Consider the following 17,342-nt stretch of genomic DNA (forward strand, 5'->3'; position numbering starts at 1 on the left):
GAATTCCCAGGGCATATCCCATCCTTTTGTGTGGCCAGACAGGACACATCGGGGGCGATTTTACCATTTTTATTCGAAGTGCTGGGCAGACTTGAAACTGGCAGAGTTTCAGATCCGACTTTTAGGCCCGTTTTTAGTCCCCCCCCATTTGCAGTCTGCCTGCAAAATTTTGGGCATCATGACTCCTCAGATACTGAGGCAGCCCATGCCACAAGTCTTTAGTACTATTGCTGGAATATTGTCAGGGTTCATAGCCTTTATAGTAACCAGTGATCACTAAGAAATGAACTAAACCTTGCAAAAGTAATTTATATTTCAGTGGTGTGCCCTCAGGTGGATAACTGCTCAGCTGAATTGAATCTGCATGCATCATAAACAAATTAATGATCCTCTTCACTGAACAAAATAAGATTAGATTTATTACTGAAGCACTTAGTTTTCCAGAGGACTTCTCAATGGAATATTCTGACTGTTTTTTAAAAGTCATAAATGGTAGTCATAAACTGCAATAAATTAACAAGGATGGTGCAATCTCCCGGGAAATGGAACGGCTTCCAAGAGAGCTTCAGGCAAATTCGATTAAAAGGGAGCTGTACTTGGTTTTATATTGATTTATAGACAACTTTCCATCCATCAGCTGCTAAATTATAGATACTGCAGATATAGATACTGAACTGCAGATACTTTGACATTGAATTTCAAGTTTTTAGACAGAGGTTCTTTATAAATATCAACTTGGTACGGCTGGTAGTATTCTTGTCTCTAAAAGGAGAGGTTGTGGGTTCAAATTCCACTGCAACTCTTGAACAGCTAGGCCTAGATCTTCCAGTCAGCAGCGATGCTGAGGCGTACCCGCTGACCTCAATTTAAACTGCAGCCTTACCTCATACTTTGGCGCTTTAGGGACACCCTGCCCTGACTGCAGCATCCAGCCTATGGCTTCATTGGCGGGGTTAATCCCATGCAATGTGGTGGCACCCAGAGAAAGGTCCAGTAGTGCATTTCACCTCTGTTCATTGGAACTTAAAAGTTCCCATGCAAGTACCGGACAGGTGAGTCCATTGGGACTTCTTTTGGACCTCATTGCTGAACAGGGACAAGTGTACTCTGATTAGTACTTCCTCCACTAATATCACAAGATTCACCGATCATTTGTTCTTTATTGAATCAGATAGCACACAAGGAGATCATTGCCAGCGTTTTGAAAGTGCTATTCAGTTAGTCCCAATTCCCTGTTCTTTCCCCATATTTCTCTTTTTCAAGTACATAGCCAATTCTTTTTTGAAAGTTACTGTGTAATGGTGCTACAATAATTATATATATTTTTTGTTCTGATATATATAAGCAACTATGCTGACCAAGTAGCTTTTATATTTGTATTGAAGGAATGGAATCATAAAAGTTTTCATTATATTACTGAATTTAGTATAACGGGAACATTTCTATAGTCCCAGTAGGGTTCATTTCAAAGGATTTACATTTTCCATCAGCCATAGTTGAAACTAATATAAATGCCATAAGCAAGTGTTGAATCACTTTTGAGAATAGTATACTAATTAAAAAGCCAAATTGTTAAAATCCCAGCTGGAGATTCATGTTTGACTCCCACTTTTCTCTGACATTTACAATCAAGCTTACCTTCCCAATCTTAGCCAAGCTATCCGAACAGCTGGATTTAGATCTCTCCTCACATCTCTCAAGTTTAACCTTTGGGAAATAGGTCTCAGCAGCAGTAAAAATGGTGAAGATTTGTGCAGGATATGCAAAATAACAAAAAATGAGTGATAAGCTGGTTTTAATGATGCTCTTTGAGCCATTGTCGCAGAAGTGTCTAATTTCCTGATTCATGTTTTAGGAATGTAACTTTTAGTGTGGGGGTTGAAGTTCTAAATGTAAGATAATAGAAGAACTTGTTCTGGGAGATTTGTAAACTCCCCAAAAATAAGTGCAAATCTAAGGAAGATCTTCATTTATTTAAATGGGTCACAGTTTGAGGTGTGAAAATGGAACCAGTGAATTTAATAAGTTTGCAGTTGTCCCCATTAGGAATATAAATTATTCAGGTAATTTCCCCGGAACAAAGAAATGTTGGACAGCAACTATTAAACAAGGAAAAATGTTAAAATATCGATATACTTTTCACATCAAAGTGTAGGAAATGAAGTTAATGAATTGAAATCTTTGGAACATTCAGTAGTACAGGAAAGAGATAGAGAATCTGCTGATCTGATGTGACAATGACAATCTCTCCCTCAATGGCAACAAAATGTAAGAGATAGTCATCGACTTCAGGAAGCGTAGTGGAGGGGATGTCCCTGTCTATATCAACAGGGACGAACTGGAAATGTCAAAAGCTTCATTTTTCTTGGTGTTCAAATCACCAACACCCTGTCCTAGTCTCTCCATGATGCGCTATAGTTCAGAAAACCCACCAACGCTTCTACTTTCTCAGGAGGCTAAGGAAATTTGGCATGTCCACTACGACTGTCACCAACCTTTACGGATGCACCAAAGAAAGCATTCTTCCTGATTGTATCACAGCTTGATATGGCTCCTGCTCTGTCGAAGACTACAAAAAAACTCCAAAGGGTCCTGAACGAAGCCCAGTTCATCACGCAAACCAGCCTCCCAGCAGCCAGCATAATCAAGGACCCCACGTATCCCGGATATACTCTCTTCCATCTTCTTCCATTGGGAAAAAGATACAAAAGTCTGAGGACATGTACCAACCAACTCAAGAACAGCTTCTTCCCTGCTGCCATCACACTTTTGAATGGACCAACCTCGCATTAAGTTGATCTTTCGCTACACCCTAGCTATGACTGTAACACTACATTCTGCACTCTCTCCTTTCCTTCTCTATGGATGGTATGCTTTGTCTGTATAATGCACAAGAAACAATACTTCTCACTGTACACGGGGTGGCACGGTGGCACAGTGGTTAGCACTGCTGCCTCACAGCGGCAGGGACCCGGGTTGAATTCCCGGATTGGGTCATTGTCTGTGTGGAGTTTGCACGTTCTCCCCATATCTTCGTGGATTTCCTCCGGGTGCTCCGGTTTCCTCCCACATTCTGAAAGACGCGCTGGTTAGGTGTGTTGACCCGAACAAGCGCCAGACTGTGGCGACTTGGGGAATTTCACAGTAACTTCATTGCAGTGTTAATGTAAGCCTTACTTGTGACTAATAAATAAACTTAAACACAAATACATGTGACAATAATAAATCAAATCAAATCATTGCTGGAGAGATAGATTACAGGGAGGAATTTCTTTGTGATTTCAGGTTTATTTATGTGATTTTTCAGAGAAACCAGGTAGTATATGTCTGAATCTGGAATAGCTTGGAAACAGGCAGAGAGAGAAAGCTGCCTGGATTGGCAGTTGGGGCCTGGGAACAGTTTTGAGAAGCAGAGAGAGAAAATTTGCCTGAAACTGCCTGCAGAAGGAAAAGAGCTAAAGTTTAAGGTTTAAAGTTTATTTATTTATTAGTCACAAGTAAGGCTTACATTAACACTGCATTGAAGTTACTGTGAAATTCCCCAATCACCACACTCTGGTGCCTGTTCAGGTCAATGCACCGAATCAGCACGCCTTTCAGACTGTGGGAGGAAATCAGAGCACCCGGAGGAAATGCACGCAGACATGGGGAGAATGTGCAAACTCCACACAGACAGTGACTCAAGCCGGGGAATCAAACCCGGGTCCCTGGCGCTGTGAGGCAGCAGTACCACTGTGCCGCCGTGCTATCAGAAACAGCCCTCATTTAAGAGTCACTAAGCAAGAAAACACACTTGATCCTGGGTCTATAACTGTGAACTGGAGAGTTGCCCAGCTGGATGCCCGTATATGATACCAAGAATTCGCAAACATCAGAGAAAAGCAGGAACACTAGGGAGAATCAAAGTAAATTCCTAACAGTTGTGGTTGGTTTGATCCCAGGAGAAATAAAGGAACCCTGAAGGTTTTTGTAAAACGTAAGGGAACATTAGGATGGAAATAAAAGAACAGAAAGTGTTACATTGAGATTTTGGGGTTTAATGTACAAGTGTCTGTGAAATATAGAGTTGCTAGTAATTTCTTTGTTTAAATGTTGTACAGTAAAAGTTTTTCTAAAACCTTGTGCTGTAATTCTTTCACTCAGTAAATGGGAATTTGAACTTTTTAATAATGGACAGAATTTTCCCAAAAATAGTCTAAGTATCATAATGGTGAGAAAACAGGAGTCCTCCACGCCAGTCTTTTTGGCGACATCCGCACTGCATTCCTTTGACACGATGCCACTTCTTTTGACAGCTAGGAGCTTGGTACCAGCACCGGGGTAGGGAGCCTACACATGCCAGTAAAGCTGGCTTCAGCAGCTTAAGTACCATTCTGCAGGATGCCCCAATCTGCAGGTGAACCGGGAGACCTCCTCCACCACTCTCCCCCACCAGGACATCAGACCCCCTCCCCCCCAAGTCCATTGGCAGCATTGTCAGCTCCCACAGCAACACGGATCCCAACATCGAGGCAAAAGAGCCCTTCCAATGGGTCCCCTGACGGACCCCTGACATGCCCCCCCTCCCTGACACAATCCTCTCCATGACCCACCCCTGTATGGACCCCCTGCACAATGACCCCCACCCCTGTCATCAGAGTGCATAGCTCCCCTGTCATTTGCATAGCCTCCCATCACAGCCCCACCTTCCTGGCACTGTACCTAGCACACTTACAGTGCCCAAACACTACCTGGCTGGCACTGCCCACTGCGCACTGTGCGGCCGTGCCCCCAACCACCCAGGGGCTTCAGTGGCCTCCGATTCCCCTGGTGTGGCCATGGCACCTGGTCCCTGCTACTGCAGAGCAGTAGTGATTCTCATCAGCATGACGTCTTGCCAGTGAGGGGGGAAGTAGCTATGAGGGCGGATGCAGCTGTGAGGGCGGATGCAGCGATGCCAGATCAGATAAGTTCTTTATATGTCAATAAGCTTTGCGGTCTTACTGCTTTTACCTGGTCTGGCCTACATGTGATTGCAGCAATGTTGGTGACTGATAAATGCTTTTTTAATGGCATTAAACCACTACAGAAATTGGAAAAGGAATGAAACCAGAAGGACCACCTGGCAGTGAGCGCGGCACTGGGAATGACAAAGTCCTACTTACTAACATCTGAGGGTTTGTGCCAAAATTGGGACAGCTGTCTCACAGACTAGTCAAGCAACAGAAATGATTTGGAATACTCTCCACTTGCCTGGATGAGTGCAGCTCTAACAACTCAAAGCTTGACACCATCCAGGACAAGGCAGCTCACTCCATTAGACCCCATCCACAAACATTCACTCCTTCCATCATTGACGCACGGTGTGCATTACCTAAAAGATGCACTGCAGGAACTCACCAAGGCTCCTTAGGCAGTACCTTCCAAACCCTCAATTGCTACCATCTAAAAGAGCAAAGGCAACAGATACACGGGAACGCCACTATCTGGGTGTTCCCCTTCAAGTCACTCATCATTCTAACTTGGAAATATATTGCCATTCCTTCATTATTGCTGGCTCAAAAGCTTGAAACTCCCTCCCTAAGAGCACTGTGAGTGTACCTATATTATGTGGACTGCAGCGGTTCCAGAAGGCAGCTCACCACCACTTTCTAGGAATGGGCAATAAATGCTGACTGAGGCTGTGATACATCCCATTAATTAATCTTTTAAAAAAAAAAAATTGTATTATTATTTATTTTGGTAATATATTCAAATATTAGATCATAAATAGTGATGAACAAGCAGGATTCATAAAGGCTGAGGAATTTATAAAAATTGTAATGTCAGACCAAAGAATTTTATTTATCGAGTGTCCATTGGTTTTCTTGCCTGAGGTTACAATTCGAGTGTTGACAATCCATCAAAGGATTTTATTTTTTTGTACTCTCTTTCTACCAGTGCAGACTGTCAGATATGTATTTCTCCTATTATGGTATTCAGAATATTAGTACAATTCTGCTATGTTGCCGCTAGTTGGTGGGTTCTATGAATGTGGCATGAAGTCCAACCCACTATCACATGATGTAAAAACAAGTATTGGTTTGTCTTCATTGGTCATTCAAGGAATAAATAGTAGCAGAGATATTAATATATCATGAAAACCAAGCTTGGGAACAGCTTTAAAGATTCACATTAAATTTATGGTAACAATGACTCATTGCTTAAAGAAAAGCCAGTGGGACTACTAGGCCAGTGAACCTTGCCTTCATATTACTTAAATTTATTGATATGTTTCTGGAAAAAATTGTGCTTAAATTTCCTAATACAATAATACAATAATCTATAATTATCTGCAGTGTGAGGCAACAGAATGGTAGGCCACAGCTTCATTGTTTCACCACATGGTGAAACAAATATAACCTTCCTGATCCAGTGCAAACCGAGCTGCCTCAAAATTGCAGAACTATCTTAAAACTGAATTTACTCTCCCAATCTGCTCTTTGTCATATAAAGCAGGAAATGCTGGAAAAAAAGCAGCAGGTTTGGCAGCATCTGTGGAAAGAGAAATAGAATGAACGTTTCAAGTCTGTATGACTCTTCCTCAGAGTTAAAGAGAGGGAGAAATCTCATGGATTATATACTGTACAAGATGCAGTGAAGCAGCTGGAGCAAAGGAGAAGCCCACTGACTCATAGGAGCTGGGCAAGATTGCAACAAAGATGTAGGGCACGAGATAGAAGAAGTGTTAATGGCAGTGTGAAAGGCTATAGAAGGTGCTGATAGTGGCAGAAAGTTCAGTGTTCAGTGAAAACAAAACGTAAGAACAAGTGACAGATGGTGTAGTGGGGGAGAGAGGATGTTGTGTTGGGACAAAAAATGTTTTGGATTTAAAAAATGCAGGATCAAGATGGAAGAGAGAGGTCACAATCTTACGTTGTTGAACTCAATGACTCCTCCCTGGAGGACTGGGCACAATACACAAAATACCTCGGATATTATTTCCAAGTGAACGAAATAGGGGTGGAGGTGAAGCACAAGGCAATTCTCCTGAGTGCGTGTGGAACCCAAGGATGGATTAGGCAAAATAAAAGGCCTGCAAACAAAGATCTATGTGGACTCAGAAGCGACCCCTTGATTCTTTAGGGCAAGACCAGTACCATGTGCTTTACAAGAGAAAATAGATACTGAATTAGAGCAATTGGAAGAACTGGGCATTATCCACTCAGTTCAGTTCTTCGAATGGGCAGCACCAGTAGCTCCTGTATCGAAACCGGACAAGAGCGTCCGGATTTGTGGTGATTATTAGTTAACAATTAATCGGGCTTCCAAACTGGATAAATATCGAGTCGCAAAGATTAAAGACCCATATGCAAAGCTGGCTGGAGGTCAATCATATACAAAGCTGGAAATGTGTCATGCATATCAGCAACTTGAATTAGATGACAGTTCCCAAGGTTGTCACACTAAACACACACAAAGGGTTGTTTCAATATAACGTCTGCCTTTTGGTGTGTCTTCAGCATGTGCAATTTTCCAGAGGACAATGGAGATTCTGCTGCAGGGGCTGCTACAAGTTGTGGTATACCTAGATGATTTTCTCATAACTGGATTGACAGAAGCTGAGCATCTAGCAAACTTAGAGGAGGTGCTGAAGAGATTTCAAGAGGCTGGAGTTTGTCTCAAGAAGGAGAAATGTACTTTTCAAGCCACTGAGATAACATACCTGGGTACCGTGTTGATACACAAGGATTACGCCACATTGAAGACAAGGTCAAGGCCATAAAGGAGGCACCGGCCCCCAAAAACATATGAGCTCTAGTCATTTTGGGGAATGGTAAATTACTATGGGCTTTTTTTTCCCCAAACTTGTCTACATTATTGGCACATTTGCATATTCTGCTAAAAAGAAAATAAACATTGGTCTTGGAAGACTCCCCAGAAAGACGTTTTCAACAGAGTAAAACAATTGCTTCATTCTTGGAACTTGTTCGTACATTTTGACTAGTCTAAGAACCTGGCATTCACCTGCAATGTCTCTCCATACAACGTTGTTGCAGTGTTGTCCCATGAGATGGACAATAGATCTGAAAGGCCAATAGGCTATGTTTCAAGAACCCTTCCAGAGCCTCAAAAATTGAGGAAGAAGAATTATCAATAGTTTTTGGTGTTAAATTTCACTAATACTTCTATGGTAGTCTCTTTACCATTGTTTCTGCTCACAAACCACTCTTGGGTCTTTTTAAAGATGACAAGGCTATTCCAACAATCACATTGGCAAGAATTCAGCATTGGACATTAATTCTGTCCACCTCTGAATATACATACAAGCACTGACCTGGAACACGTACAGCGAATGCGGATGCACTTCGCCACCTATCTTTACAAGAAAGTGTTACAGCTGCTCCATGACCGCAGGAAATTGTCACGGCATTGAATATTTCAGACATGTTGCCAGTCTTGGCAAAGCCAATCAGATATTGGACCAATCAGGATCCACTTCTGTCCAAAGTGACTCACAAGATACTTACAGGTTGGGCCAGTTTCTGAAGAAATTAAACCATTTGTTACCCACAAGGATGAATTGAATTGCCAGGATGGCACCATACTCTGGGGAGCAAGAGTACTCATCCTTTCACCAGGCAGAGAACCACTTCTAATGGAATTACACGTGCCCATGCAGGCACCTCATAGATGAAGATGCTTGCCAGAAGTTACGTGTGGTGGTCTGGCATTGATGCTGACATTGAGAGCCTAGTCAAGCATTATGAAAAGTGCCAATTGCAACAAATTCTGCTGCAGCCCCTTTGCACCCTTGGAAATAGTCTGGCCGGCCATGCGTAAGAGTCCTTATTTAATATTTTGGCCCATTCATGGGCACAATGTTTCTGCTCATAGTTGATGCACACTCATGGATTGATGTTTTTGAGGTAACATTTCCTACATCGCATGCTACCATTCAAGGATTACACCAATGTTTTTCCATCCACAGATTTTCTGAAGTAATAATGCCTGACAGTGAACAGTATTCATAAGTGTTGAGTTTCAAAACTTCACCCTGCTAAATGGTATGAAGAATGTTAGAATCATGTCTTACCACCCAGCATCCAACAGACTAACTGAGCAAGCCATCTAAACTTTTAAGTCTGGCTTCAGGAAGCAGGCAGGAGGGACCCTGGTGACCAGAATCTCACACTTGCTTCTTGGCTACTGGACCACTCCACATGCAACAACGGGAGTCCCACCAGCAGAGTTGTTAGTGAACCGTCTTCTCAGAACGAAACTGAGCTTCACGTTTCCAAATTTGCAGGAGAAGGTAGAAACTAGACAAAGCAGTCAGAAGGCAAGTCATGATTCACATCAGTCAACACAGTCATTTATGATGGATGACACAGTATATGTGAAGAATTTTGGTGGCGGGTTGAGTTGGATCCCTGGAATTGTTGATTCTAAAACTGGACCCCTGTCTTATCAAGTGGATGTAGAAGGAAGGATCCAAAAACATATCAACCATTTGAGAAAAAGAGAGATGCTCCAGCAGCCGGTTTTGCCATCAGGAAATGTTGCCGACTGTTTTAGCACTAAAGTAATTGGTCATCCTGTGACAGGCACAACCAACGTCTCCATGGAAACAGAACTGTGCCTGAAGAGGCACCTGCCATTGTGGTTTCGACTAACAGCAGTCTTGTGGAAGCGCCCCAGATAAAGAGTTCCACTGCTCCACAAGGTTTCAGAAACCCCATGAAAGACTTGATTTATAATTGACTAAATTCATGCGCTAAATGTTTAGAATTATCTAGGACTTGGTAAATAGAGTATTGATATTTGTATAAAGAGCCTTAGAGGGGGAAGGATGTGGTGATTGTCCCTTTAAGGATCAATCTGCAGAATAAGGGTCACATGACCATGTGATCAATCAGGGAGCAGGGTGGGGATCATCCAGGTAAGCACGGGCTTCTGGATTCGGAGTCATCTCAGGAGCTGATTGCAGCTTCGAGGTTGTAAGTCTTTGTATAGTTTAACCTGTAATAAACAAGTGTTTTTCCTAAACTGGTGAACAAGCATCTTTACAGGAGTCTAGTCACCTGTATTAGAGTAAACATAACTTAGGGTTTATTGTCGTTTGGTGGGGATATTACTGGACTTTGGGGAAGTGGGTTCAAATCCCACAATGGCAGCTGGTGAAACTTCAGTTAATAAATCTGGAATATAAAGCTTCTCTCAGTGATGATAACAATAGTAACTATTGTAAAAACCCAGCTGATTTACTAATGCCTTTTAGGGAAGAAAACCTGCCATCCTTACCTGGTCAGGTCTACATGTAACTCCAGTCGCATAGCAATGTGGTTGACTCTTAACTGCCATCTGAAATAGCCTAGAAAGCCTCTTAGTTCAAGTGCAATGACAGATGAGCAACAAATGGTGGTTTTGCCTGTGACACCCACATCTAAAAATTCTATGACATAAATGGAACCCCAACATGACTTTTAGATAGCAACGGGTTGCGCCTTTATCGTCCACACTGTGCCCATTGCTATCTAGTGTATGGCTTTAAAGTAGTCTTTAAAGGAACCATCGCAAACTGCTCAAAAAAATGATAGTTCAAAAATGTTTGTGAAAAAATGTTTGTGTTGATTGTAACACCAAAATGTTTTTTTGAATTTTTCCCAACACTATTTCAGGAACAAGTGATCCATATGTGAAGTTCAAAATGGCAGGGAAAGAAGTTTACAGAAGTAAAATAATTCACAAGAACCTCAATCCAGTCTGGAATGAAGAAACCTCCCTTCTGATACAAAATGTTGCAGAACCACTGTACATAAAGGTAGGTAAATCCCTAAACAGCCTACGCTCAGTGATTGCAGGTTAGAAAACGTCAAAGGAATGAAACAAAAACAAAAAATGCTGGAAAATCTCAGCAGGTCTGACAGCATCGGTGGAGAGAGAATAGAGCCAGCATCTCATCCAGAGTTGAAACTTTGGCTCTATTCTCTCTCCACAGATGCTGTTAGACCTGCTGAGATTTTCCAGCATTTTCTGTTTTGGTTTCAGATTCCAGCATCCGCAATATTTTGCCTTTATCAAAGAGATTAAATCGTTCTTGGGCAATAATGCAAAACAATTGGCAGCAAACCATCAGCCTGCTTTGCACCCCACCCAATTTTCTTCTCCACAAATGTCAGCAGGAGATGAGTGCAAGTTAAAGTGACAGGCAGGTGAGATTCCACTTCGGTGGCAATACGAGATGATCAACAGCGAATAAGCAGTTAATTTGCCTCACCTGTTGGAAGTTTTACATTATTACCCAGAAAGCGATTTCAGCCCCCACAGAATCTCATTCACTTTTTAATGTTAAACATGCATGAAACCAGAGGAATTATAAGACCTTCTCTGTAGAGATTTTGTCTTTGCCTACTTTGTTTTTCCTGCTTGTCAAACCAAATATAGCCAAAAGAAATCAAGGGTGGATCTCTGTGATTTTCAAAACACAAGAGTATTTTAACTTCAACATCAGAAAATTGTACAAATTATTCTGTCCATCGGCTGAAAGATTTTGAGCTACCTAGATGCCACACCAAGGCAGACTTCAATAAGCTATAATAAGTGTAAATATTTTGTATATTTTGAAGGAGAATTCCGTGTTTTGGTACAACATTTCAATTTACCTAGAAAGGAAAACAGTAGAATATGAAATAAATCGACACATTGCAGGAAATACATATTAAGATCTGAAAAGAGGAAAAAACAATGAATGCTTTAGGATGCTATCAGGACTAGTATATGCAAGCAACCTGCCTCACAATGTTGACTAAAATATAGGAGAGATGGGAACAACTCGTATAGATTACGGAGTAATTTTCACTGTCAGCAAAGAGCCTCACCCACCAGTTGCCAAAGTCAGGAAATGACAGATTTAGGTCCAGAACTTCCGGTCTCTGGATGTTCCTACCCTGAGGTACCTCTTCCCTCATCCGCCTCACAAAGAGGTGCTGGGAGCCCCTTTGGAAGTCATGGCATAATATCAATTCAGAAATTGCCCACAAAGTTTGGACTACTGATGTGAAATCCTCCTGCATCTGGAACCCTCCAAACATCAAGTCAGAGGCTTTTAGTGATTACAAATCACTTACCAGAATAATTTAGGATAAGTTAGAAGGATTAAAAATCAGATCTAATTCCCAGGTAACTGTGCTACTAAACCCTTGACTCCCCAGAGGGCCCCCGAGTACTGACCCCTCTACTCAACCACCTGACAGCACACCACCTGACCTAACTCTCCATGGCATCCCCAACTACCATCCCGATCTGTCTACCCAACTGACCACTCCACTTGATCCCTTTCCCAACCTCCAATTCCTAAGCCTACCCGACAACCTCCTCCACTTGCCTGCCACCCTACACACTTGCCTAGCTACATGCCACCCTATCCCCTCATCCACCCACCTACCACTTCCCCCTCACCAACTTAACTGCCACCCTTACCTACCCACCTGCCACCTTTTCCCCCTACCACTCAAATGCCACCCTACCCAGTCACCCATTTATCTGTCAACTTACATTGCACACTTATCATAGAATCATAGAATCCCTACAGTCCAGAAGGAGGCCTTTCGGCCTATTAAGCCTGCACCGACAACAATCCCAACCAGGTCCTATCCCCTTAACTCCACATATTTACCCTGCTAGTCACCCTGACACTAAGGGGCAACTTAACATGGTCAATCAACCTAACCCGCACATCTTTGGACAATGGGAGGAAAGCAGAGCACCCGGAGGAAATCCATGTAGACACGGGGAGAAGGTGCAAACTCCACACAGTGAACTGAGGCTGAAATTGAACCCAGTTCCCTGGCGCTGTGGGGCAGCAGTGCTAACCACTGTGTCACCGTGCCTTTCTCTTTATATCTTCTCAAAGTTGCTTTAGAATCTTTAAGTCTCTGCTTACTGGAATACGACAGCTGATACAATTAAAAAGGGGCATGTCTAAGCTTCCCTCGATAAAGAAGGACTCCCAGAACAGGTATGCTCCACATTTCCAAACAGGCTCAGTTTGCAAGTCCAGGGCAGAAGTGCAGAGCTCCATCTTTGGCAAAGCAATCGGAGCAGAGTAGCAATCCAACAGTGATTACCACTCTGAGGAAGATGCGACCCATGTAGTCAGCAATTTCCCAATAAACAGAGGCGGCATACAAGTCTCCCCGCAGGCTGCACCATCTGAAAGTAGGTCTACTTCGCTCAGCTGGTAGCACTCCTGCCTCAGAACCCCATTTCAGCGCTTGAGCAAATAATCTAGGCTGACAGTTCAGGACAGTAGTGAGCAAGTGCTGCTTTGTCAGAGGTGCTATTCTTCAGTTGGGGTGTTGAACTGAGGCCCCACCTGCCTGGTTAGGTGGATGAAAAAGACCCAAATTCACTATTTGAAGAAGAGCAATGAGATTTCCCCGTTTTATGGGTCAGCATTTCTCCTGCAACGAGTGCCAGCAGAATAGCAGTGCATTTGGCCAATCCATCGGCTTTTATGAAATGTTGCTGCGTCCAAATTTATGATGTGGAGATGCCGGCGTTGGACTGGGGTGAACACAGTAAGAAGTCTCACAACACCAGGTTAAAGTCCAACAGGTTTATTTGGTAGAAAATACCATAAGCTTTCGGAGCGCTGCTCCTTCGTCCGATGGAGTGGGTATCTGCCATCTGACGAAGGAGCAGTGCTCCGAAAGCTTATTGTATTTGCTACCAAATAAACCTGTTGGACTTTAACCTGGTGTTGTGAGACTTCTTACTGTCCAAATTTATTGTCATATTTGCTTGCGTGTCAACAATAACTGCACTTCGGAAGTTTCTAATTGCATTTATAATGTTTTGGGGCGGTATTTCCAGCCACGCTTGCCCCAATGCCAGAAAATCCCGCCCGAGGTCAACGGACATTTGCATGGTCTGTTACAATTCCCATGGCAGGCGGGACGGGAAAATTCCACCCAAGTTATTTTTCCTTAAGTATTCCGATTTGATAGCTTTCTTTTACATAGAAGCAGCCTGTTAAATTCCTCAAATCTGTAAGGAGGTGAAAATACTGAAATACACGTTTCATCCTGGTTAGGTGGTGCAAAGCAATTAGAACAGAGAGTAAAATAACTGAATAAACAGGACATTATTTTGAGTTTATCTTTGGGATGTGAGCTCCACCTGCTGACCACTGTAAATATTACATCATCAATATTTGCACTAAATATTATCAAATGAGTCAATCTGGTGGTCTCTTTCATTTTATTTATCTTTAAAGTATTGTATTTTAGAAGATTTTATTAAGTGCTTTATATGCTTCCTCCTTACTGTTTCAATGATTAGTTAAATTGACCAAGAGGAGGAAACTTTAGCACATACATGTTATATGTAAGTTTCGCACCATTTTAAATGTGTTTCTTGAGTAAATATCAGAAAAGAAGTTGAAGTTGGCAATTTCCAAATCCTTCCAAGTGACCAAAAATTGAAGAGGAAATAGAATCTCAGTAAAATAGTATTACAAACTAGTGTTTGTGGTTTATGTGTTTTAAAATATAACTTTTAGTTTTGAGAATTAAAGTTTTAATTGTAGATAAATGGGGACATCCGATTGAGAAACTGATAAGTAACCCTGAAGTAAATGCAATTCAAAGAAGCTTGGAGTTAATTACAGTTAACTGCTAGCCTGTTTTTACCTTACAAGATCAGAGTTGATAGTGAAAAATCTTGAACAATGAACAATCCACCTCCTAGCTTTTAATGGAACCAGGAAGTTGGAGTCGAGTTTATAAAACTCCATCAGCAATATAGGCCCTGATTTTACCAAAACTTCACGCCCGTTTTCGGGCGCGAAATCACGGTAAAGTTGGGCATCGGGCCTGCACCCGATTCCGAGCAGATCGTGGCTTTACCGACACCCGATTCAGGTGCGGGTCCGGCCCGCGCCCGAATCCGGCGGCCCGACTTAATGAACCTCGCGCCCAACTCTACCGCCAAATCCCACTTTACCGTCTTCTGGCTCGATCCGTGTCCGCGCTGTAACCGACCTGCAAAATAGAAGTCTGAAGTCGCCGCTGCAGCCTCCGAAGAACGGGGTCAGAGACTGCAACGGCTCTCAGACCCAGGTCATCCTCTGGTCGGGGTGGGAGGAGGAGAGGGGGTGTGACGTCTCATTCCCTGTGGGCGGGGGGGGGGGGGGGGGGGGTGACCGAACATCCCCTGGGCGGGGGGGGGGAGGAGAGGGGGTGTGACATATCATCCTCTGGTCGGGGGGGCTCCGCTGCCTGTCTGCGGCCGATCCCTCCTGGCACCATCACTGGTACACTACCAGCCACAGATTACTGTCCCCTGCAGGTGCGAGAGAGCGGGAGAGATGGCTGTGGCTGGAAGTGTACCAGTGATGATGCCAGGAGGGATCGGCCGCAGACAGGCAGCAGAACCCCCCCGACCAGAAGATGAGACGTCACACCCCCACTCCTCCCCCCCCCCCCCCCTCCCCCAAGGGGATGATCGGTCACAACCCCCCCCCCCCCCCCCCCCCCGCTCCCGACCAGAGGATGAACGTCAGAGAGCCGCTCTCTCCGCTGTCTTTTCGTGCCTGGGCGCGCTGTCAGATTTTGTTTGAACTGTGCATGCGCAGTTCAGAGCTCCGATCGGTCCGCCAGCGCTAAGCCCCGCAAACAGCGCGGATCGGGCCGGAGCCGGCAAAACGTGTATGGGCGCGCTGCAAAGAGGATTCCAGGAGCAGATCTATTTGGCGCCCAGATCCGGCACTTAGACTCAAAATAGTAAAACTCCCCCCATAGATTATTCATATGGGTTTTAGAATCAAAGAGTTATGTCAAAGATTAAATAATTCATTTGTATTTCTGTTTGAATCATCCCAAAGCATGCCACATAGAGATAAGATTCTGGGTGGAACATTGGTTAGAAGGTTCTTTTGTTTAATTTATCTATTTGTGTTTGCTGACAGAAGCAGTCAGTTCAATTTGGAAAAATCAGCTGGAAAATTTGCTCTAGCTTTCACTAGTAGAATCAATCTACAGCTCTCCTCACAAAGCCTTGTGGTAGAAATCAGCCAGCTTGAATTGTTAACTTGTAAGGAGCTGCACAGAAGCTATGGGAGCAGACTGGGAAAAAGCAGTCAATGTATATCCAAAGCCAGGACAAGGATCTGAAGGATTCACCATTGTGAGGTCTGTAAAGAAAAAAGCTAATTGAAAGATCCCCATAAATCTTGTACCTTGGAGAATAGCTTGAACACTGAGGAGGCCGAAAGTAACCTTTGGTGGACTGTGGCATACCTTTGGGTTGGCTACAGGAAAAGTGATTGAACCTTCAAAATTACGTAAGATAAAGGGACTCTTGGGGTGAAGTATAAAGGAACACTGAGTTAAGTAGTTAGAAATTATAACGTCATGTTAATAATGCTTGCTCTGATTATTTTTCTGTACAATAAAGTTGGTTAAAATGTGAAATCATACGGTGTAGTTCTGTTTTCAAATACCAGGTGTTCAAATTTCTCTTTAAACTTTAAGGAACATAACAGGATTGTAGTATTAGTTAGAAATATAAAATTAGTTGTAAGTAGCTTCCACATAGAGATAAACGTTGGGGGTGGGATTTTTCTGCCCCACTGCGCTGGCTGAGTAGCGTAGCGGGGTGGGAAATAGGAGCGAGAGGCGAAATATCGGGTTCACATCCGATTTTTCACCTCCTGCGATAATGCTGAGCATGTCATTAACAACCTGGGACGCAATAGTCCGATCTCACTTATCTTTCCCATCTCGCCGGTCGAGGTCCTCACCGGCAAAAATCACATCTGGTCCCCAACAACGGAGACCAGCCGTGATGGCCTTGCCAGTGGGACCAGAGGGCATTGTAACCCCCTGGGTGGTTGGGGGCAGGGCCAGGCCTGACACCCTGGCACTGCCCACCAGGCACTTGGCAGTGCCAATGGAGTGGGGCCTGAGGGGAGGGGGCCTCAGAGGGCAGGGTCTGATGGGGCAGAGCCAGATGGGGGGAGGTTGGGGGGGTGCCCCTTGAAGTGGAGGGAAGAGGGGAACTTTGCATCGGGGGGTGGTGGCTTGTCAGTGAGGCTGGCAATCGGGGGTCAGAGCCGGCAAGATCCATAGGAGGGGAGTGAAGAGACAAAACTTCATCGGAGGTGGGGATTGGTTGGTGGGGCTGGTGATCGGGGTGGGGGGGTGGTGGAAGCTGATGTCTTGGGGATGGGGGGTTTGACAGATCTCCCAGCATATTGTCTGCAGCCAGCTTCCCAGCGTGAATAGACTCCGCCCACTCCCACTGCTGGTGAGCATCACATTATGGCCTCGGTATTGCACAGAGTGCATGAACTATCGCTACTCACCTCGCTGGAAAAA

The 17,342-nt window shown here is 43.8% G+C and overlaps 1 protein-coding gene across 4 annotated transcripts in view; it reads left to right on the forward strand.

Moving 5' to 3' along the window:
- The window catches only part of mctp1a (multiple C2 domains, transmembrane 1a), a 599,923-nt gene that overhangs the window by 223,582 nt on the left and 358,999 nt on the right, over positions 1-17,342 (forward strand). For all 4 annotated transcript variants that reach the window (XM_078214774.1, XM_078214777.1, XM_078214776.1 and 1 more), the window contains one exon: positions 10,641-10,783. In XM_078214774.1, the coding sequence (XP_078070900.1) occupies positions 10,641-10,783 (143 nt within the window). The remainder of the gene's footprint in view (positions 1-10,640; positions 10,784-17,342) is intronic.

The sequence above is a fragment of the Mustelus asterias genome, chromosome 6 (genome assembly GCF_964213995.1).
Source record: "Mustelus asterias chromosome 6, sMusAst1.hap1.1, whole genome shotgun sequence".
NCBI lineage: Eukaryota > Metazoa > Chordata > Chondrichthyes > Carcharhiniformes > Triakidae > Mustelus > Mustelus asterias.